Source organism: Lolium rigidum, chromosome 1, assembly GCF_022539505.1.
Source record: "Lolium rigidum isolate FL_2022 chromosome 1, APGP_CSIRO_Lrig_0.1, whole genome shotgun sequence".
Lineage (NCBI taxonomy): Eukaryota > Viridiplantae > Streptophyta > Magnoliopsida > Poales > Poaceae > Lolium > Lolium rigidum.
This window is the reverse complement of record NC_061508.1, coordinates 187,266,094-187,288,572: the sequence shown is the minus strand read 5'-3', so window position 1 is coordinate 187,288,572 and position 22,479 is coordinate 187,266,094. Positions and strand designations below refer to the sequence as shown.

At 41.0% G+C, this 22,479-nt stretch overlaps 2 protein-coding genes across 2 annotated transcripts; one reads left to right on the top strand and one right to left on the bottom strand.

The window, feature by feature from the left end:
• Window positions 1-6,657: 6,657 nt before the first annotated feature.
• Window positions 6,658-7,872, top strand: LOC124682830 (xyloglucan endotransglucosylase/hydrolase 2-like). Its single transcript, XM_047217441.1, has 3 exons — window positions 6,658-6,924; window positions 7,014-7,213; window positions 7,515-7,872. The coding sequence occupies exons 1-3, from the start codon at window positions 6,658-6,660 to the stop codon at window positions 7,870-7,872; spliced, it is 825 nt and encodes a 274-aa protein (XP_047073397.1).
• Window positions 7,873-12,916: 5,044 nt separating this feature from the next.
• Window positions 12,917-15,598, bottom strand: LOC124682829 (AUGMIN subunit 1-like). The gene is made up of 5 exons (XM_047217440.1): window positions 15,170-15,598; window positions 14,286-14,420; window positions 14,059-14,185; window positions 13,319-13,456; window positions 12,917-13,232 (listed from the first exon to the last, which is right to left on the bottom strand). The coding sequence occupies exons 1-5, from the start codon at window positions 15,586-15,588 to the stop codon at window positions 13,122-13,124; spliced, it is 930 nt and encodes a 309-aa protein (XP_047073396.1). The 5' UTR covers window positions 15,589-15,598; the 3' UTR covers window positions 12,917-13,121.
• Window positions 15,599-22,479: the final 6,881 nt, after the last annotated feature.

The following is a 22,479-nucleotide window of genomic DNA, read 5'->3' as shown; positions in this document are numbered from 1 at the left end:
AAACCACCCGGAGTCTCGCCGTCCTGGACCGCGCGCCACCACCGGAACCTTCATCGACCGAGGAGCACCACCGCCGGCATGGGATGCCTCGCACCTCCCCTCCATGCGCGCGGGTAGAAGCAGGACCGCCGGCACCAAGCGGGCTTTGCCCGGCGGCGCTCTCCGGCAGCGGCGACGAGGGGAAGGAGGGGGAGAGGGCCTGGGCGGAGACGATCTAGGGTTCGCCCCATAGCTTGCGGGGAGCGACATGAGCGAACCGTTTTTTCCACTTTTCCTATTCATCCACCCGACAAGACAAGAACTTCAATTTCCACCATTCCTATGTACCAACAATGAGTTTCTATCTGTCTTCCTTTCTTTCTGCAAAGCGATGAAACAGCTATATGGGCTGCAGATGATTTTTTGTAAAGAAAGGAAATGAAGCAACTCGCCGATAAAAACTTATTCCGATATGATTGTCTTTAAATTAAATTAAATTAAAAGGCTTATGCTTTGACGCGTGTTCGTGGAAATAAAGGAAAATTGCCGACAAAGTTGGTGAAGCTGGATACTACGTTGTGGTGCCCGATTTCTTCAATGGACAACCTTACACTGAAGGCGCGAACAGAACAGAGTGGATCCAGGCTCACTCTCCGGTAAATCAATTTATTGATCATAGTTCTCAAAAGATTTCTTTCACCTTGTTTTTCTACCCATATAAATCAATCCTTACACTCTTACAGGTAAAGGCAGCTCAAGATGCAAAACCAATCTTCGAGGCTTTGAGAAAGAACAGGAAATCTGTTGTCGGAGTTGGAGGCTATTGTTGGGGTGGTTAGTGAAACCAACACAAGAGAATGTCATATTCATATTGATATTGTTTTGACATGCTAGGAATACAAAATACTGCAGAGGGAAATAAGAATTCCTTGAATAGGATTAGTTCATACTCAATATTTTTCAGGGCAAAATTTAGGTTCATACTCTCTTCCTGAACTCTGCTGAATAACTAACAGGGAAGTTCGCGGTGGAGGTAGCGAAAACGAGCGAGGTAGAAGCAATTGTCATCTCCCATCCTTCAGCAGTCACTACTGACGATATGACAGGTGAGCCTTGTATCTTTTCGTACTCTTGATGGTGAAGTAGGCATGAGTTCTGATTAAGTTCATTGTCACTCAGAGATCCAGCAACCCATTGAGATTCTTGGAGCTCAGAATGACACTATTACACCGCCAAAATTGGTGTATCAGCTAGTGCAGACCCTGCATCCAAGAAGTGGGGTGAGTTCCTGGCAATTCCAGTCCAGACATTTGAATGGAATAACTTACAGGGAATGCAGGATGTTTGTACTACAGCTTGTTACCCTATAGTACGCATGAAAGCCTGTAACTCAGTTTGAAAAGATGAAACAGAAGATTCAATTAGAATAACTAAAACGTAAGCAATAAACACAGAAGATAAATCATCCTGTTATAGTTTGCTAGCTTTAATTAACTGGTATAAAACATTTTTCTTGTTAACACTTGTACTGCCAAGTTGTAGACATGTAGTTGTAGATCAACTGGAAAAGTGAGGTTCTAAGTTTCTTGCTGTTAAGCATGAACTATTTGTAATGTTCTTTAGCGCAAAAAAAGAATTAGTAAGAGCCTCATATGACTTCTCTTGTTTCAGATTCCATACTATGCGAAGATTTTTCCAGGAGTGGCGCATGGCTTTGCTTGCAGATACAATACCACCAACCCGTTCGCAGTCAAGACAGCTGAGCAAGCGCTTGCCTTGATGCTCGATTGGTTCCACAAGCACTTAAAATGAAAATACCTCATCATGCAAGTCACGTACTGTTTCTTACATTCAAATAAAATTTACTTGCTTCCATATACAAACTTACACAACCAGCCTTGAAAATAATGTGTCTATGGTCTATATGCTTTAAAATAAAGATTGTATGTCTCTTTTCGATGCAGAGGCTGGGGTCTCAATCTTATTTCCAAAGAAAAAGTGTTTTGTGTGCTTACCTTTATAATATTTACATTGATATTGTATTTGTACACTGTATTGTCTATGCAGCTTTACCAAGCGTAACTTTGATCAATCCACACTGTGTTTATCCATACCAATGCATGGATATTTCGCTAGTACGAAATACGGAGACGGTGTATACGCTAAATATTCTTTTGAAGATCCATCTCAGGAAAAATAAAGGTTTATTCAGCAAATGGTTGTTCAAACTATTAAACGAGGACGGGGTATGACAAGAGCTACTCGGGGATAAATATCTCCTTGCAAAAACACTATAGTATGTGTATATCAAACCCATGGATATTCCTCTTTCTGAAAAAATCTAATGAGGAGAAAGAAGACTTTCTTTATTAGATCAGTGCTGATGTTGAGAAATATAAATAAAACGATACGAAATCCTTTTTGAGAACTGAGTTCCAGCTCAGTGGCCAGGCAAGGCGAGTGCGCAGCCAGCCCACCCGGGTTCGAATCCCCATCTCGCGGTAATTTCGCGGGAGGGGCGAACTTTAATCGGGTTATCATCCTAGCGTCCATCCGCGGGGAGAGTCTCATTTCTACCTAACAACGTATAGCCAAGGGAGAGATCATTCCCCCGTTGGTCAACGTTTTTATATGTTTCTGGGAAGACACTTGGTTTGGAAATGGTACCCTTGCACATCAGTATGCTTCCATTTATAATGTTGTGCGACGCAAAACATTACGACGGCAGAGGTGTTGGCGAATGCCCCTCTGAATATTTTCTTTTGAAAGGTCCACCAATTGCTGGCTTTGATTATATTAGCATGTAGAACTGTACAAGGGGCCTGGGGGGAGGACAGCAAACGCCCACTCCTCCCCTCTAGCCTTTTATCGAGAGTTCACGAGGGACAATTGGGTATGTCCAACTATCTGATGAACTAGATAGTTTTCGGTGGAACATCTATGTCAGTGAAAAAATTTCAGTAAAGTAGATATATCTTGATATGATGAATCATGGTCATCATTTTGCAAGAATTTATTTGGAAATGTAAGGAACCACTAAAGATCAAAGTTTCCACGTGGTTCCTTTGTAGAGATGTAATTATCATTAAGGACAATCTAGCTAAACGTAGCTGGAGTGGAAATATGAAGTGTTGCTTTTGTGATGAGAATCAAACAATAAAACATTTGTATTTCTCTTATCAGTTGTGCTCGTTTATCCTCTAGGCTTGTAAATATTCTGTATCTGTTTGCTCGTTTACCACGACAGTTTCAAACACACTGATAATATTATTTTTTTCAAGAAAACCCAAAAAGGATTTCGTATCGTTTTATTTATATTTCTCTTATCTGTTTTCTGGTTACAGCACAGTGATATATAAAACCCATTCAAGCACATTACCATGTCACCGTTGCTCAAAACGAGAGAACTCGACTCTCGGAGGAGTCTGGAGTCCTCACATTACGCGTCACCAAAGAAATGTTACCAAAACTTTCAGGAACCAAGCACAATGAAACTTTATGATTTAGAATTAACTATTTTTGCACATGTAAATAACATTGTCCAAGAACAATTTCCATGTGTAGCATCCAAAGCAGGGTATGAATTAAAAATTGTCATTTATCGAAAAATATGGTTTAAGGCATTTCTAGCAACAACAAAAAATAGTTGAAGACTAGATTGGCCTACACTTTTCATTGGAAAACGACAGTTTCAAACACACTGATATTAGTAGATTTTCGAGAATACGCAAAAAGATTGTGTCCTGTTTCATTGGGGAAAAAAATAGACCAATGGTGAGAGGAACCACCATGGTATTTTATTAAGACAGTGGCGAGGCTCGAACTTGGGCTGCCTAGCACACCACCTCGTGTTTCATTGAAAAGATAATAGAGTACTTACAAGCCGAGAGGCTGGGTACAACACAGTGATATAGAAAACCCATTCAAGCACATCCATGTTACCGGCGCTCTAAAGGAGAGGTACCAAGCACAATGAAACTTTATGATTTTAGCATTAACTATTTTTGCACACGTAAATAACATTACCCAAAAGCATTTTCATGTCGAGCATCCAATGTAGGGTCTGAAATACAGAGGGCACCCATATCAAACTGAGCAAACTCAGGTTTGACGCGCAGAATTTCACATAAACCAATGGCTCGGGCTAAAAGTCCTTGGGTTCCAAATGGTGCATTAAATGTGTATAATGCCCTGCTCCATCTGAAGTCTGAACACACCGTCTCTCAAGAGTACTCCACTCTCCACCAACAAAATTATCTCCGACGCTTCTCATGTGCCTTGGCATTGACAAAAGCCCGACACAAAGGCTTTATAAATTACGAATCCAAATCTCGGCAGAGCATGGAATCGATGCGATCTCTAGGTAACTCCATCTGGTCGCATGTAGAAAAACGGTGAACATTAATTAGCCCATGTGACCTGTATTGCAAGTACGGAAGCTTCACGGTCTTCAACACAAACACCATGAACAACTGTATTTGGTTGGATGCAGGGTCAGCCAGCCCCATACCTGTACGGATCTACTCTATTAGCAACCAAGTAACAAAGACACTGGATTTACATAAAATTGTATGAAATGCTTAAACTCTGAAAAAAACTGGTGAAAGATATGCAGTTTTTCTTCTTCTATAAACTGAAGAAAAAATGACTGAATGTGATGATCACTAATCAAGTTTTAGATGCACTTACCTGGTGGAGTTTGATGCAACTGCAGGGGTATCATGTGTTCCAACTTGATCAAGACCTACCAACAAGGTGTCTCTTACTTCATTATAATCACCCTTTCGGCTCTCGCAAAGTCATGAGGAGACAACGATGCACTTGGCCATTCGGTTCTCTTTCTCTTTCTCTTTCATTCGGTTCTCTTTCTCGAGGCTCTATCTAGATATGGTGTCTTAACCTACAAGCGTTTGGAAGGAAAGAAACGCACGCATGTTTTACTGTATATGCTACAGTGCATGCTGTTTCTCATGCTGCATTGGACGACGTTAGGATCTGGTGCCTGGCCATGGCAAGTTTACCCTTTGAGGACCATGGCCGACAGTAATAGTCCCTTACCTTTGTAATATTTGTACTTGGTCCGTCTATTTCTCCTGCTTATAGTATTTGGTAGTGCTCCTCCATTCCTTCTGAAGAAAACTAGCTAATACCTGGATCGGAAAAAATGTAAACAAGATCTGTAAGAAAAATTGAGTCTGTATGAGAATTATATTCGTTCAAATAATGCATAACAATTCAGAGACAAATCGAATATAAATGCTTTATAATATTGAATGGTCAAGATATTTCTTATACTGTGAAGAACTTCATATCCTGATCAAACTGTTGACGTGTACAAGTAGATTGCCTAGCCCTTTCCATAAGTTCGGACTTTTGGTTCAAGTGGCTAGTGCATAAAGCTTAACATGGTATCAGAGCCTCAGGTCTCGAGTTCAAATCCTGGCTTTCCCAATTTATTCTAAAAATTATATCTCCTCTTTGCCTCTCTACACGTGTTGACTTCTCTTCTCGTTTTTCTCTCACACGTGAGAGGGGGTGTTGACGTGTACATATCAGATCTGGCTGACTTTGTCTTCAAAATTCATGCTGAGACCAGGGCATGAATCTGCCTAGTGCATGTTTACAAGTTCTGAGAGCTTACAGGTTAATTACAACCATGTCATGGACGAAAGTGCACACAAGTCACAACAGTCAAATCAGAAACATCTATGTAACAAAATTCCAGCGGATTTTTCCTTTGTGTGCAGGACCTCGATATCTGCAGCTGACTTGCCACCCTTTTGACTTCCAGTATGATTTGCCCATGGAGGAACATCATCACTTGTGTAGTTGCATTAGTTAATACTGTAGGTTTTAACTGAATACCATTCTAAGAAAATCGTTACATCAACCAACCTAGTTGACCAAACAAGCTTTTTTCATGCACTCCTTTCAAAGATTTTTCTATAAACACCTAACTGTTGCACAATCTCATGAATGCGACATCTTTGTCAGGATCCATCGAACAAGCAGTTCGAAGTCTGACACTGGACAAATCTGACAGTAACTATATGCTGAGGAGTTGGAACTTGGAACTGCAGCAAACGATGCCCAACTGTGTGACTGAGTGCTGAAGTAAATAAAAATGATCACCGACTTTGCGCTTTCAGTTCCCTATAGATCTAATGACAAGAGGGCTTGGAAAACAAGATGCCTAACGACTCGGGACATGTATTTGATTAGGTTGAGCCGATTTAGTGATTCAATACTACGTAAGACTGCACCACCACATGAAGCCGCACCCGAACCCATCCATAGGAGTGTACCATAAATCTTCAACTTGCTGGAGATCCAACTTAAGTCGGCCAGTGCCAGAAGCCATGTTAGGGCGGCTCACAGATTGGTGCTGTGATAGATTCCTCAACAATTAGTCAACTTAACTTGGTAATTGCCCAATAAGATTTAACAGAAGCCCACTACCACCAAATTTTGTATGCTCCCTTGGCCAGACGAATCTCTCCAGTTCTTACATCTTCCGAGAATAACTATTACTATGTTCATCTTGCTTAGACAGTTAAGACTTGGACAAACTAATCTCCCCTACAGGGACCTGTGTCTATATAAGCCCACCCATACCATCAACAAGAAGCACACTCACACTGCACTTAGTGATCACTCTCTTAAACACCAGCAGAAGCCATGGGCCAGGCTAGGGCTTACCTCCTAGCCTCCCTAGCGGCGTTCTACCTCATCACCTTAGCCACCCCACAGGTCACCGCCTACATCACAGATGAACTTGAGACCATGTGGGGCAGCTCCAGAGTTGTCGACGACAGTATCGCTCTGAGCCTCCACCGCGGGATGACCTCCGCATTCCGCTCGAAAAAAACCTATCTCTTCGGGAGGATTGACATTGATATCAAGCTCGTTCCCGGGAACTCAGCCGGCACCGTGACCACATTTTATGTAAGTTCCCAAACAATTGACGGATTGACCTTCATGTCTCAGTGAATTCTTTAGACTAACCGTTATCTTGCATTGCAATCTGGGAATAGACGATGACAGAGGGATCATGGAATTTCCATAATGAAATCGACATTGAATTCTTGGGGAACTCCAGCGGTGACCCCTACACCATGCACACCAACCTGTACGCCAGAGGGAAAGGCAGCAGGGAGAAGGGGTACCGGCTTCCGTTTGATCCCACCCAGGACTTCCACACCTACAGCATCATTTGGAGTCAGCAATCCATCCAGTGAGCATCACTCCTTGTAGATATATACTCCATTACGGCTCATATTTTATTTTCACACGTATTAAATCAAGTTTAAAAAAGATGTTGCGTCATGTAATTCTTTTTATTCAGCCTTGTTACTTAATTTTATTAGCAGATGACGTGGTAACTAATTTATTGGCATACGTTAAATCAATTCTTAGATCAAAAAAGGTTCATATCTCAGTGAAAGCGCACCTTAATTTGCTCAACCTACTACGCCGTATTTGCAAGATCTAAGCCTATACATATAGTAGCTAATATGGATATTGCTGTGTTGCAGAATCCTTGCTGATAACAAGCTGCTCCGGCATATCAAGAACAAGGAGAGTACTGGTGGTGCCCCCTATCCAAACTTTCAACCAATGAGGGTGTACTGCACCATCTGGGATGCCGACGACTGGGCGACGCAGGGCGGGCGGGTCAAGACCGACTGGTCACTAGCGCCATTCACAGCGTACTTCCGGAACTTCAAGGCCACCTCCTGCTCTCCAAACCAGGGCTCCAAGATGTGCGGCCAGGAGCTGGACGACGCGCAGAAACAGCAAGTGCAGGAGGTGGATGCCAACAGCAAGATCTATGATTACTGCGCTGACCCAAAGAGGAGGATTGGGTCCACCGAGGAGTGCAAGTCACAGTAGAAGTGATTCAACTATATCAGATACACAGGGTGAGAGATGTACTGGATGATTTTGTCCATTCTTTTGGAATATGAACAGTTCATTATTAGAAACCAAATAATGTATCTTTTTCTATAAGAAACAGCACGGCTGGATCCAAAGGCCCTACCATAATAAGAGCATAAAATCCCATAAATTCACATGTTGGGTGCACAGCTAATGCAATATATGCAAGCTTAAAGTTTTTCTTGGCTGTACCTTTTATTCCCTTCTATTTTGTATAATAACTCTCTTGTACACTGGTAACTTAAACTCAAAAATCAATAAAAAAACATATACAGTAGTCCTACTGTTATCCAAAAAAAAAGGCTAGTCAAAAAAACCATGATAATTGAATGGAGGTAATATGAAATCTAACATGTTGTGTTCGAGCAACTTATGTACAGTACCATGATTACTGGAGTACCTTATGAACATAGGTAACCAGTAAGCTCAATGTCAAGAAGTGATGCTCACTGGATGGATTCATTAACTTGGTAAAACCTTTCATCTGAATGAATTCATTAACTACAAAATCATGATACACATCATTATCTTGAAGGCATTCATCCTCAATTCATCCAGCATTCTTCACGCATCACCTATGGAACATTCATTCATGTATAACTCAATGAAAAAAATTATCCATAGGATGATATGTAATTAATTACCAAAACCACTTACATTTTGTAAGCCTAAACCACTGATTGTGGCTCTTGTATTTAGAACTTGTGGTTTTTTCCTCTTTTTTCAACAAAGTTGCATGGTCATGCTGCTTCTGGATAAAACAATCACCTACTTTCATGGGCTCCAGAACAGAACATGTCCGTCCTAGCAGCCGGTCCAGCTTCTGCACGTGTAATACATGCATTTGCATCATAAATTTAACAGGTAAATATGTTGTTTCAGTTATTATTCATCCATGTTGTGTATGTTTTATGGAAATATTGTGTTTTCTTGTAAACATATAGCGGATGACCGCTGGATTGATGTTAGATGGAAAAGGAGAAACAGTTAGAGCTTTCCTAGACTTAATAGAAATATGACAAAAATAAGTTGTAATTTATGCAAAGATAAAACAGCATCCAGAGCGGCGAAGGCATAGTTGGCCCATGGTCACCACCCAGGCACATGTGGCCTCCCTTTTTACACTATATATATATCTCCCCGAGCAGATACACTCAAAATTACAAGGGATTTCAGGATGGCGGGGGAACAAAGGAGCCCTTCCTTTGACGGGAGGGGCTGTTTCCGCTATTTCCGCCATACCATCTGTGGGAATTTCGCGTGCAACTATTCAATTCCCACAGCAGTCAGGGGGGTCTCAGATTTCAAAATGATGGTAATGTTACTTTAGACAATTCACAAACTTAAAAATGTGTGTGTACCAATTATCAACGTTATGAGCATGCATTAAAATATATCTAACATTGTCCAAGGACTTACTTTGAGGCCCTCAAAGACATTGACACATGCATCAGATTTTTTTTTTTTGAAGGTTAAACAGTGGGAAAAATCCCCACTACGATTTTTATTATTTAATAAAAGCAACAGTAACAGTACAATACAGAGCAATTATACCAGAAGTATAAGGCAAGAAGGAAGAAGGAAACAAAAACAAAAGAAGACAACAGTTCTACACTTGGTTTTGGATCCATTCATTGAAAGCTTCTCCAAACTTTTTCTTTATCCTCTACTGTATCATTCTAAGCTCATTCTTGAAAATAGCTTTCCAGCTTTGAAAGGTTGGCAATTGGTTCTTGAAGATTTTGTTATTTCTGACAACCCATATCCCCCAAGCTGCTGCAATAATAATTTCCATAGCAAAAGGAACATTAAGTTTGTTCTTGACATCATAGAAAGCATCCATGACAGACAGGTGTAAAGTTCTTTGAGGGCAGATATAATCCCAGCATTTCATAGCAAATGGGCAATCCCAGAAAAGATGAATCAATGTTTCTTCCTGACTGCACTGAAAGGTGGCGCATGAGTATGAAGGCAGATTAAAATTCTTTCTAGCCAATAGATTCCTTTTGTTTAAACGGTCCAATAAAACCATCCAGAAGAAAAACTTGTGTTTTACTTGACATGCAGACTTCCAAATCCAGGAAAAAATTCAGGAGTATGCCTCTGACCAATCATGACAATAAACATGCATCACATTTGCCTCGGCCATGACATTTCCAGTGGAATTTCGCAAGCTAAAGGTCTGTTTGGTTTGCAGGATTTCTAAAGCGTTCGAATAGGAAAATCGTAGGAATAGAATGTCATAAGATGTTGAATCCTATAGGATTTGAAAACCCAGCAATGTATGTTATATGTTGTTTGGTTGTGTTGCATGAAAAAACGCAGGATTTTTTTGAAGGTGTTGTGTGTATGTCAACCATATGTCATAGAAAGAAAGGAAATTTTCCATGACGTTGGACCTAAGGGAAATTTTCCTATAGGATTGTATACAAAGTAGACCATGGGAAATATTCCTATAGTTTCAAATCCTAGGAACCAAACACGCTCTAAAGGAAAAAATTCTAAGGAATGGAATCCTCCAATATTCCTTTGGAATTCATGTGAACCAAACGAGCCCTAAAGAGCATGGTCGTTGGAAATAGACCAACACACGCTCACAATCCGAAACTACCTGCTAATTCATGTGGGGCTCTTGTGCACATGGCCTTGTGAGTTGTGTTCTACTGGTGGTGGCTTTGCCTATTTTTAGATAGTTTGATTTATTTACGGACAGCTGGACAATACATGTATTACTAAAAAAATTCTATAGCTGCAGAATTTCAGTCTTTTTTTTACGAATCATTAGATGCACCAGCCTAGTCGACCAGACAGAAAACTGCATGCTCCATTTCTATAGCAATTCTCATTGCTATAGCGATATCAACAGAGACTCGTAGGCATAGTGGCATTTGTTGAAAGCTGTAAAGACCCTAGAACATAATACGGGCCTGATTTTCAACAAAATATTTGTGGTCACAAGTCTAACAGTTCTTTTTGGAGAGTATGGGGGCATTTTCTTTACTTATATCTGTAATTTTCTTTTGTTTGTTGAGCTTTTTTTTTTGCTTTTACACCACCATTTACAAGCAGTGTGTGTCAACACAGCAGCATTAGTTCCTCCTGAAAAAATGCCACATCAGCATTGGACATAAACCCTCAACTTAAAAATCATGGGCCTAAGACCCTCTTGATGCCATAGTACCATAAACCCTCAAGTTCCAAGAAAGCCAGCTTAATTTGTCAGAGGGCACCATGGGGCAGCTCAGGTTGGTCCCATGATAGAACTGTCAACTGAACACCTGACTGTCCCCCCTTGAGCTTTGCTTCAAGCCTCTTTTTATCAGTTCTTCATACCCAACTCTTCACTAACCAACCAACGATATCAACCCAATGCTATGTTAGATCTGTTTAGACTTCACACACTGGTCCCTCATTCACTCGAGTCTATATAAGTCTACACACCATTTAGACACAGCACGCTCAGAGTGTGCCTGCTAACTTAACACCACTAGAAGGCCATGGGGAGAACAAGGGTTCATCTCCTAGCCTCTCTAGAAACTTTCTGTCTCATCCTAGCAGTCTATCCATTTCAGGTAATAGGTGACATGACCGACAGCCTTGACATGCTATGGGGCCACCAAACTGTGTCGTTGTCCCTCGACCGCTGGACAACCTACCTCTTCGGGAGGTTTGACATGGACATCAAGCTCGTCGCCAAAGGCTCTGCTGGCTTCTCGCAAAAAAAAAAAAAAAAAAAAAAAAGGCTCTGCTGGCACTGTCACCACACTGTATGTAAGTGATCAAGAGATGAACAGCTTAAGTTCATGTCAATCATGCATCTTTAATTAACTGTTCTTTCTGCTGCAATGTGGGGGCAGATGATAACAGAGGGGCAGTGGCAAGTACATGACGAGATCGACCTCGAAATCTTGGGGAACAGCACGGGCAGGCCATACACCTTGCACACAAACATCTATGGCAGAGGGAAAGGTGGCCAAGAAAAGCAGTATCGACTTTGGTTTGATCCCGCTGAAGATTTCCATACCTACTCTAATATTCAAATGTTGCTACACATATATCAGCCAAACACATTGTGCCCAATAATCCTATACAGATGAACAAAACATGATACAATGACTTTGTTGATGAGACTAACTAAATTTGGTTGCAAGCAGCTATAGCTAAAGTTGGCCAGTTCATCGCAATGGATGTGCACATAATAAAGCAGGCTGCAAGCTAACTCAAGCCCAAGTAAAACTATGATATTGTATAACCAGAAGTAGATAAGATAAACCAAACAAATTTGAAGCCTCTGGACTTATCTGTCAAAAAATTTGAAGCTGCCAATCCTTGATCCAAAGCTTCCTCCTATGTGGATGGTATGTCATGTCCCACACCTGCATGAAAGATGGAACAATTCAGTATCGTGTATAAGTCTGTTCAATTACCAACAAGAGTCAGAGGAATTATCTATATTGGCTTCAAGAGAAAGTCACCTATATTCTTTGAAGCTTGTAACCACCTCTAGGAAGCTCCCTATAATTTTCCCAGGAATATACTCGCTCTTCTTCAGTTTCTTTGCAGATTGTGATTAGAACCAACCTATTTGGCTATAAACTCGAAAACTGGTCTACCAGCTCAGTTCGGAGCAAGTAAATATGTGAAACTGAGTTATGGCAGTAGATGATGGAAGATGGAACAAGAATATGTGAAGTCCCCTGAAAGATACATTATCGGAATGTAACACCACACTTTCCACTACAGTATTCAGATAAAACTAATGATAATCTTCCAACAGAAAGAGTTAAGCTCAGCATCGAGTTTGATTTTAATATTTTGAAGATAAAATTGGCACCATTGTATGCAGATGCAAGAACAAATGAAACTCCACCAAAACATGAACATACATACCGTGGTATACAGTTGTATCCATTAGATTGTCACACTTCGGCTAACCTATAAGCATATAGCATGTCTATCCAAAATCACGTGTTTATACAAGGAATGCAATAGGTTAAGCTGTCCTGAGAAAGTGTCTTAATTTTTCTCTGCAACAGAATTAGTTTCTATGGTGAAATTTCCCGTAGGAAAACACTCGAAGAGGGAATTTACAAGAATACAGAACCAGGTCACAACTTACAAGAAAACCAATAGTCATTACAACATCAATCGATTCTAAGATATCAGACACACCAAATAGAACTTTCCATTTAATTAACAGAACATCATAGACCAGGTGTTGTTAAAGCAGATTGCAACACGTCTTCAAGGTACTTCTCTGCAGCTGCATACTGCCTCTTTTTGTCCTCTATAGCTAGCGCAGCTAGAGCTTTGTCCTGATTACAATTGCCATAGATTGGCAAGAATAAGCAAAGGATTGCAACGGGAATAAAAGGAACACAACAGAAGGAAAAGGACATACTGGAGGTAAATCCTGGTAGCTCCGTAATGTGTCTGCAATGGGTTTAGTTTTCCTCTCAAGATCCTTCTTATGCTCTGCCATTTCCATCAACACACCATGATTGACTTCTGGGGTGTATCCCACTCGGTTAAGCATTGCCTGATAGACAAAAGGGATATGAGTTTCAAAAAAAAAGACAAAAGGGATATGAATCGAAAGATACCAAAGTAAATTTCCTAATCAGACAACATTGTGTTACTGCTAAGTATACAATGCAAAGTTGACCCAAAAGGGGGCACAGATAGCTCAGATAGATAAGGCAACAACGTAAAGGACTGGCAGGCAACTAGAACACTGGCTGAGATAAGCATCTGACTTCTGCCTAAACGCTAGAACCTAAAAAGTGTCAAAGATAATTTGTAGTAACAATTAACAACATTGGATCTAGATACTTCTAAGATCCCACGGTTGACAAGTTTCTAGAAAACACTATTGGCTTTAGCAGTGCAAACTGTCAATACAAGTTTCTTTCAAAGTAGTGGGCCACATATAGCAAGTCGATATTAAGAACCAAAAGCCTGTTTGGTTTCCAGCCAGATTATACCATGCTTTAATATTCCTATACTCAACTTTTTGCTAAATCTTGCCACAATTTTGGACATCTTAGCCACACTTTTTTCTCAATCAAGAAAGTTAGCTATGAACCACACATGTCCTAAATCCATACTTGAATTAGACAAATTGCCAGAAATACCAGTTACCTTGTAATTTGAGACTTGGAGGACATATTGCCGTTCCTTTGAGTCCATCATGGCCAGCTTTGTCTGCCAGTCTGTCATTTGCTCCACTTGTTGCTTCTCAACATCATTTTTAAATTTTTCCAGCATCCTGTGAACAGATTATTATATATATCACATTTTTCTAACAAGATGTGGTGATAATTAGTGTACTCCTGAAGTAACTAAAAACGAAGCAATTATCAACTCACTTTTTGAGCTCAGTAAGCTTGGTGATGGCCTTCCTTGTATAATCAAGAAGTGCCTTCGACTCTTTATGCACTTTGTCCCTCTTCTCCTCCACTTCTGCTCTCCTCAGCCACAAGTCTGCACTGGCCACCACAAAGCTGCAACGCCACCATTTCAAAATTTATAAGAAAAACTGAAGCACTGAGACTACCCCTATACATTAGTAGTTTCTGTTCAGTAGGGTTGTACAAATAAAAATCAGGTACGAGTCAAGCTCAACCTTATCCCAAATCGATACAAGCTCGAGCCTGCACCAGAACTCAATCCTTTGAAAGAGCCAAGCACAGAGGTTCTCATATGCAAAAGCTCGCCATCATTGTTTTCACCAGTTTATATTATTTCATGCTGCCCAAGTCTCATAATCATTTTTTTGAAACACTTCTATCCTAAATAGAGCATACCCTCACTCAAAGCACCCACACCCTTTCCCGTATCGTATGTCTTTATGCGCATAAGAGCATCTCAGCTTCTACCAGGTCCAGTCTCTCAGGAACACCCCAGTCAAGTAGATTGCTACATTGTACTTGCTAGTCATATCCCTAGCTCGAACAGGGGTCATTTATTTAAATAGTCAAAGCCTTTGATTTCTTCGTCCATTTTTAAAGCCATTTCCTGTTATTTAGTTGTCATTGTTTAAGAATGATACTATGCATATTTAGTTGTCATTTCGTAAAAGGCAGATATCCCCCGCAGACACCCTGCTCACTGAAACGGCACATTCATCGGAATCCATTCAATTTCGAGGTTTAAAGTCGGAAACCATGAATAATTCTTCCCATCAGAGGCCTAGATCTAACGCCCATTAAGTGCACGAGAGAAAACAACACGAACCCTAGCCCCAAGTCACCTGCTCGTCTCGGTGTCGCGGATGGCCAAGAGGTTCGCGACAGCTGCGACGGCGCGCGCGGCGGAGGCAGCAGGCGGAGGGAGCGCGTCCCTTGCGAGGCCAGCCCGCTCCAGCGCCTCCCGCAGGCGCGCCGCCTCGGCCCGGTACTCCGCGGCCTGCGCGCGCAGCCCCGTGGCCGCTATCCCGGCCGCACGGGACCGCGCCTGCGACGCCGCCGCGAGCGCGCGGAGGTACGACACCCCGCGCGGCGTGGGGTCGGGCCCCAGCGACAGCTCGGAGGCCACCGCCCCACCGCCTCCGCGCCCTCCCACTCCGCCTCCCTCCGCAGCCAGGGAAGCCAGCCACGCGTTGACCTCGGCGACGGAGGCGGGCGCGGATGCCGGGGCGGCGGGATCGAGGTGCTCCGCGGTGTGATCCATAGCTGGTAGGATGGTTGAGCCGCCGGCGACAAGGAGAGGCTTCTGAAATTGAATTTTGCGAATGCTCAAGAAAAGAATAATTTGAAAGGGTGGCCTGTTTTTTTAAAAAAAAAATAACAGAATGAAACGTTTGCGTTACTTGACTATTTGTGACGGTACAATTCAAATGCCCGTACGCAGAACTGCGTACTCCACGAAAGAGTGTACTTGCAACTTTCTTGAAAAGTTAAACTATCTCAAACTTTGACCAAGTATATTCAAAAATATATACAAAATTAAATAGCTAGTGACAATATTTTATCACGAATCTAATGATACTAATTTGGTGGCAAAAATATTGGTACCTTTTTATATATAAACACAATTAAACAGAAAATGTTTGACTCTTCAAAATGACGAAAATACTTTCGTGGATAGAAGGAGTATGCACGAATAAAAAAATGTACCTATGGAGAAGTGATGCCACAACTTTTTTCCGCATCTATATGAGCTACTAAGTGCATATGAAACATACGGGTGTGGAAGAAAATTGATGGAATTGAAGCTGATCTCCCCGTCGTCGATTGACGAGTTGTTGCTTGGTGGAACCGAAAAAATCGCCGACTCTATGACTCCAGCGTCCAAGCTTTCCACAAACGGCGCCAATTGACGAGGGGTCACCTCGACAATATCCATGGATATGGACTTAGGGTTCAGGTAAAAGTGGTGTGTTGGTGGTTCGACGATTGGTCAGACGAATAAGGCTTATCCGATAGATTGATTCTGAGACTAAAGCGTCGTAAACGAGAACAAGCTAGGGTTTACAGCAAAGATTCGATGATCTTCCGCTGGCTCCTCCCAGCTTTTATATAAGAGGCTAGGTCCCAGGATCGGTTTACATATGTGACTTGCCTAACTAGAAATATGTCGGCTCCGTAGTGGGCTTTTCCTTATTCGACAGACTTCATCTTGCGGGCTTCGGCTTCCATCATCATGGGCTTCTTTGCAACACACACCAGGGTGACACAAACCTTAAGCCAAATTAGGCATACCCATGTCAGTATGATATTAGCTCTCAAACTCAAAACTTCAATATTATGCATGAGCAACCTTCCCATGAACTTGGACATTGCGAGGTGCAAGGGTACATTACCCCTAAGTGTGTTTTTGGTAATTAATGATAATCATATATGGACTAATGTTTTCATTGTGTTTATACGAAGGAATATCACATAGGTATTTCTTGAAGTTCATATGTTGGATTCAAATATGGATGCCATGAATGTAATGTTATACCTTTGGTATTGGCATCAAGGTCATCGATTTGAAGATAAGAATATGATATGATCAATAAGAAAAAATGAAGATGGAGTTCTTGTGTGGAACTCAAGTTTGCAAGGGTACATTGCCCCTAAGTGTGTTTTTGATAATTAATGACATTCCTCTATGGACTAATGTTTTCATTGTCTTTATATGAAGGAATATTCCATAGATATTTCTTGAAGTCCATATGTTGGATTCAAGTGTGGATGACATGAATATAATGTTATACCTTTGGTATTGGCATCAAGATCATCTGAAGAGAAGAATATGATATGATAAAGAACAAGAAATTAAGATGGAGTTCTTCTGTGGAACTCAAGTTAGCCACGCTCTAGCTTACGTGTTAAGCAATGAATGATCAAGATATTATGCTAGAGCATGAAGAGATACAAGGTTGACCAATACTAAGAGTGAAGATTGAATTCAAGTTGGTCAACACATGAAGTATAAAGAGTGTACCCACTTTGGATCATATGATCTTGTGGTATGGTAAGCCTTGTGAATTACTAGATTTAGATGTGCGCCTTGGCGCACGACCCCGGGGCTGTCGTACATTTTTATATTTCATATTACGCTACTACAATCATGTGGAAAAGCGATAAAGGATTTACACTATGTGTGTGGATTTAGATCTCTTAATATGATCACACTCTAATCACCAATGTTCATGAAGTCTTTTATTTCTAGTCATAGTTGTTATGGCAATGTTTTGACAATTGAATTTTTCAAAAAACTAAAGTATTCCAAAACCACAATGTTTCAATGCCAAACAACATGCCTAATAGTTGAAATTAGAATAGAGTACACAAAATGGTAAGCGAAGTACAAACACTTATATACAACCAGCAAAGTACGGAAATATATTATACAATAACTAACAATGTATGGTTCCGATACTTAGAGGGTTTTCAATTCAGAAGGGTGACATCACGTGACGTGTTAGAAGCAACCAAATAAACTTAACTGAAGCCATTACACATAAATTAATCTAACATACTAAGCAGCCAGGGTGAAAGCACATGACGTGTAAAAAAGGGATTTTTTGCAGCAGACACATGTCAAAGCTCTGGTATCAGCTTTCGGCTTCTCGCTAAGTTTCTAATCTGGTTATCACTGTCATCAATCATCCAGTTTCTGATAGAAGAGGAACAAACACAAAACAGGTAACAAAATCCCAAACGGCATCAGCTTATTAGAAACGGATCACGTAAATGTATGAAAGAACAATATGTCTATAGGCTAAGGATAAACACATTGTAGAAGGCAAATACTACCTCTGTTCAGGATTATAAGGTCGTCGTAGCATATTCCCGCTTCCTGGTCCCGTATGACTTGACCAGAGGTGACGACTCCAATGTCACCTCGCCTGTGGTTGCCCCCGCCACGCTCGCCGGGAAGGCGAATCCAAGGCCAGGGTAAAAATCTTTTCAACTACCACCAAGCGAAATTGGATATGAGTAAGTCCGAGTTGAACCACAAAATACCAGCCAAATAATAAATAAACCTTTAAATCATTCAATAACTTTTAGTGGTAGTTGAAAACATGAGCACATGAAACAAGAGATGAGCACACCAACTTCCTAAAATATTACAATTTAGAGGAACTATTTGTGGCAGATGCAAGATTTACAATTAGTACTGCCTCAAAATATTTATGTGGTATGGGAAAATGCATAAGGCTAGCATCAAAGTTAATCCACATAGAAAGACAATTGATAATAGTTGTAACACACAATGCTAAAAGGCTAACATGTACCAATACTCGTCTACGATCGTTCAAACATTACTTTAAAATGCATCTGCGAATGAAAATATTTTGCCAACATACTTGGAAGATAAAAAATAGATGTAACTGCTAGTGCTAAAAGGAAGATAATACCTGTAACACACAATGCTAAAAGGCTATCCCATGAGACCCGTGTACATATGCGGGACCGGTAATATTTTCTTAGATTTTACGAATCATAGCGAACATCAGGAAATTACGAACGAGATAACAATTGTTAATTAGAACATTGGAAAAGGGAAATCTCAGAAGTTTAAAATTTTAGGGAAAACTGAGCAAAGTTTAATAATTACGTATACAAGAGGATGTGAATGTCTACATTTATTGTGTCAGTGCTCTCATACACTAACCACAATTTATGCATTTCCTGTGAATGTCTACATTTATTTAGTTCCCCAGCTACTGTCTCAAAGATTCACATTAACATGACCCTACCTACTTGCACGAGTGTGATGACACTATAACTAAAACTGTGTGTGTTCATATGCCCATAATCCGAGAAGAGCATGAACAATCGTCCATGAATACCCGATGAAAAATGATAATTGGACTAATAGCTCCATTTCCTCATTCACACCACAGAGCAAGGATATAGTACCAATTATAGAACATTCCTCCCTGGATTCTTTTGGCTGCATCAAAATCATATACACCAACTACATTAGAAACTCTATGCAGAACTCCTGCATGATCTAGAAGGATACATTATCACGAGTAAAAAGAAGAACCAACTATGAGAAAATATGAGCCATGGTTATCCAAGAAAATAAATCTTGGAAAAATATGAAGAATGCACTTTAGTGCTGTAAGAGTAAACCAATTTAGGATAAAGCTACGAGACATCAAAACGACGGCAGAGAAGAACTTGCATAGCTTCGGGGTAGCACTCGGTAAAAAGAGGAAAATATCATTATGCAGCGAGAAAATATAGACTGCAGGATTTGTACACAACTTCTCAACTTGAGCAAATTAAAATATCTCGGCAAAGCCTAGAAAGGGAGGTGTGAGATAAGCAGCTAACGAAGCTGATCAAACTAACAAATTTTGTTTTCCAAACCGCTTGTGTTTCAGATTAAAGAATCGAGTAGTGGTAGTAGTCCGCCATGTCTTAAATACAAGGAGAGTTTTAAATAACTCCCTATTTGCCGCATCCATGCCTCCTTTCAAATGCTCGATGGCTTAAGGGCCATAAATTTTCTCACTCATGGTACTTGCAAAGAACATCATATGCTTGTATTAGAATTTGAGATAGGCATAACACATGAGGATAAAAAGTTGGAAAAAAGAAGAAGTTGGCTTCTCATCTAATGGCACCGCACAAAATTCAGAGGAACATGATCTTCAAATCTAAGAGATGTCTCACAAATTCCTTTTATTTGCCACCAAGAGCAATCACATGTAAGCAGATATCTCACAAGACTATGTTCAACATACACAATAATCACAGCCACACGCTAAGAAAATTAATTCAAGGAAGGGATCGAATTAAACACATAGACTCACCTCAGCACGACCCATCTCTACAGAGGCAGCATTACCAAACATGCTCAGGTAATGTTTTGATTTATCAAACCCGAATGTGGGGCAACCATGGCTCAGCAGCGAACGTTGTGGGAGAGATGGACCACACCACCATGACATATGTCGCTGATAAATCCGGCAATGGCTGACACATCCCACCACTGGACCACTATAATGTTGTTCATGGTGTAGTCGAGCTGAGTTGTTCTGGTGTGCATCCTAAGTGTAGAGAACAACTAAAATGCATGCAAGCGACCACAAAGCTGCAAGTGGAAGTGGGGACAAGGCTTCCAGCTGCACAAACCTTATGAAAGCTTTCATGTTGTTGTAAATAGATCTTCATTCACCAACCGCAATAACTATGGTACCAAAATTGTCATCAGCTAGTACCATGTCCGATGCCTCTTCGACAACCTGGAAAAATATAGGATTTTCAGATACAAGTACAAGCTGAACAGAATCATAGGTTTACAGATATATCTCTTTATTAAACCATTTAAAATCATGTTCTACAGTATAAACAACAAAATGTATGTTGCATTACTGGTATATTGAAACACTATTATTGGTTAGCTGAAAAAAAGAGCAAGGGCTAGCGATTAATGCATTTATAGGTTTATGTAGTAGGAAAGCTGAAAATGACAAGAATTCAGCAATCGATAAAAAAAAGTACAGGAAACCAAAGAAATAAGCAATTGGAGAGCGAGATGACCTCGAAGGCTCTAAAATGCAAAGTGATAGTCATTTCGGGTGTGCTAATGCTACCTCTTCACTCGGAGGATCATAACATAGTAAAACATCCACCGTCAAATCTCTATGTAGATTTCATATTGTGATGTGTAGGACAACACTAATAAAAAATGTGTGCACATTTTAGGAGCAGAGTCTTACCCTTAGTCCAACATGACCAACAAATATCAGGTCAGTCTCAATTGCCCTAGAATTGGCAAGATCCAACAAACCTTGTGGGCGGGGTGGAATTCACCACCATATGTTGCAAATTCTCCTTGTATACAAAACCAAGGCAGACTCGCACAGCCTTTGTTGATAATTCATGGAGACTTGCCAAAATAGCTTTTCTTAACTTCTCATCCGATGGCAGTCTAGCACAACTCGAACCATTCTGTCCAGCCAACTTTCTAAAGGTTGATCTGTTTCTAATCACACACGAAATTCATATACTATTAACTATTCCTTGATGGAAGAGCTAAACCAAGAATTCCTTGATGGAACATATGTACTATTGTACGCCACTCAACTTGAATATTTAAGTTATGGCTTGTTGAAATAAATCCAATACCAGCCAATGTAGTGGAATGTTGCATGTATATTACTACCCGTGGCTTAACTTTTCAACCCACATGAAACAAATTATTTGAGTAAGGCACTTGTCCCAAGACTGAATGCATGCCATGCAAATGTAACATACAAACAGGCCGTGGCTTATCAAGAACCACACATATCTACCAAAGGCCCGAAGACCACCAGACCAAAGCATGTTGTGGACAAACCATATTACTTGAAAACGAATCATGCGAACAAGGCAGCACCAAGGCTGTTTGACTGCTTGGTACAGGTACTTCCACAGGCAACATCATAATACCGTTCGGGAGTATACAGATTTATGAGCGGCATCGAACTTACATGAGGACTTGTGCTTCTCGCTATGGCGGGTAGGTCACGAACGGGTCGGCGTAGGCCAGGCATTGCAGAACCGAGTTGAGGCGGCATGTGTTGCCGAGATCTCGCGAGGCCAGCCCCTGCGTTGTTACGCACGGGAGAAGAAGGCATGTCGGTCCCGGTGAATTCACTCCGCTCACGGTAAGAATCAAATGGCGTCATGTTTCGGGTGCATGACCGAATCCCCCATGTAAAATCAAATTGTAATTATAACTGTAATGACACAGGGAAAGCAGCACGGGTATGCAATTTGTCATGCGCATAGTAAACATGCAAAAGTAATACGGAATTCCAGCGAGGGCAATTGTAGATGAGAAAATAACATAAGTTAGGGCTTAGGGATGGTGAGGCGGGGGAATTTACCCCTCACGGGAAGAAATCTGGCAAATATTCAGCCTGGGCGTCGTCTCCGGCCACTGAAATCGTCAACGCACCATCAGCCCACGCGATCTGGAGATTGAAGAAGCAGTTACTACAAAAAAATAATTGAACAGTAACATAGACGAATTCAAGGCTCGTACAGATCGAAGGCTTACATCCCATGCGTAAAAATCGAAGCTTTACGGCTCAGCTCCGGCAGGGGGCACGAGGCAAACTCAAGC

Bases quoted from the DNA above. Each gene is read 5' to 3' on its own strand.
- LOC124682829 (XM_047217440.1), bottom strand. From the start codon at position 15,588: ATGGATCACACCGCGGAGCACCTCGATCCCGCCGCCCCGGCATCCGCG. The intron at 14,421-15,169 runs GTGACTTGGGGC...GTGGCGTTGCAG, and splicing joins CGCGACACCGAGACGAGCAG to CTTTGTGGTGGCCAGTGCAG. The intron at 13,233-13,318 runs GTATGTCCTTTT...AATTGTAATCAG, and splicing joins GCTACCAGGATTTACCTCCA to GACAAAGCTCTAGCTGCGCT.
- LOC124682830 (XM_047217441.1), top strand. From the start codon at position 6,658: ATGGGCCAGGCTAGGGCTTACCTCCTAGCCTCCCTAGCGGCGTTCTAC. The intron at 6,925-7,013 runs GTAAGTTCCCAA...ATCTGGGAATAG, and splicing joins GCACCGTGACCACATTTTAT to ACGATGACAGAGGGATCATG. The intron at 7,214-7,514 runs GTGAGCATCACT...GCTGTGTTGCAG, and splicing joins TGGAGTCAGCAATCCATCCA to AATCCTTGCTGATAACAAGC.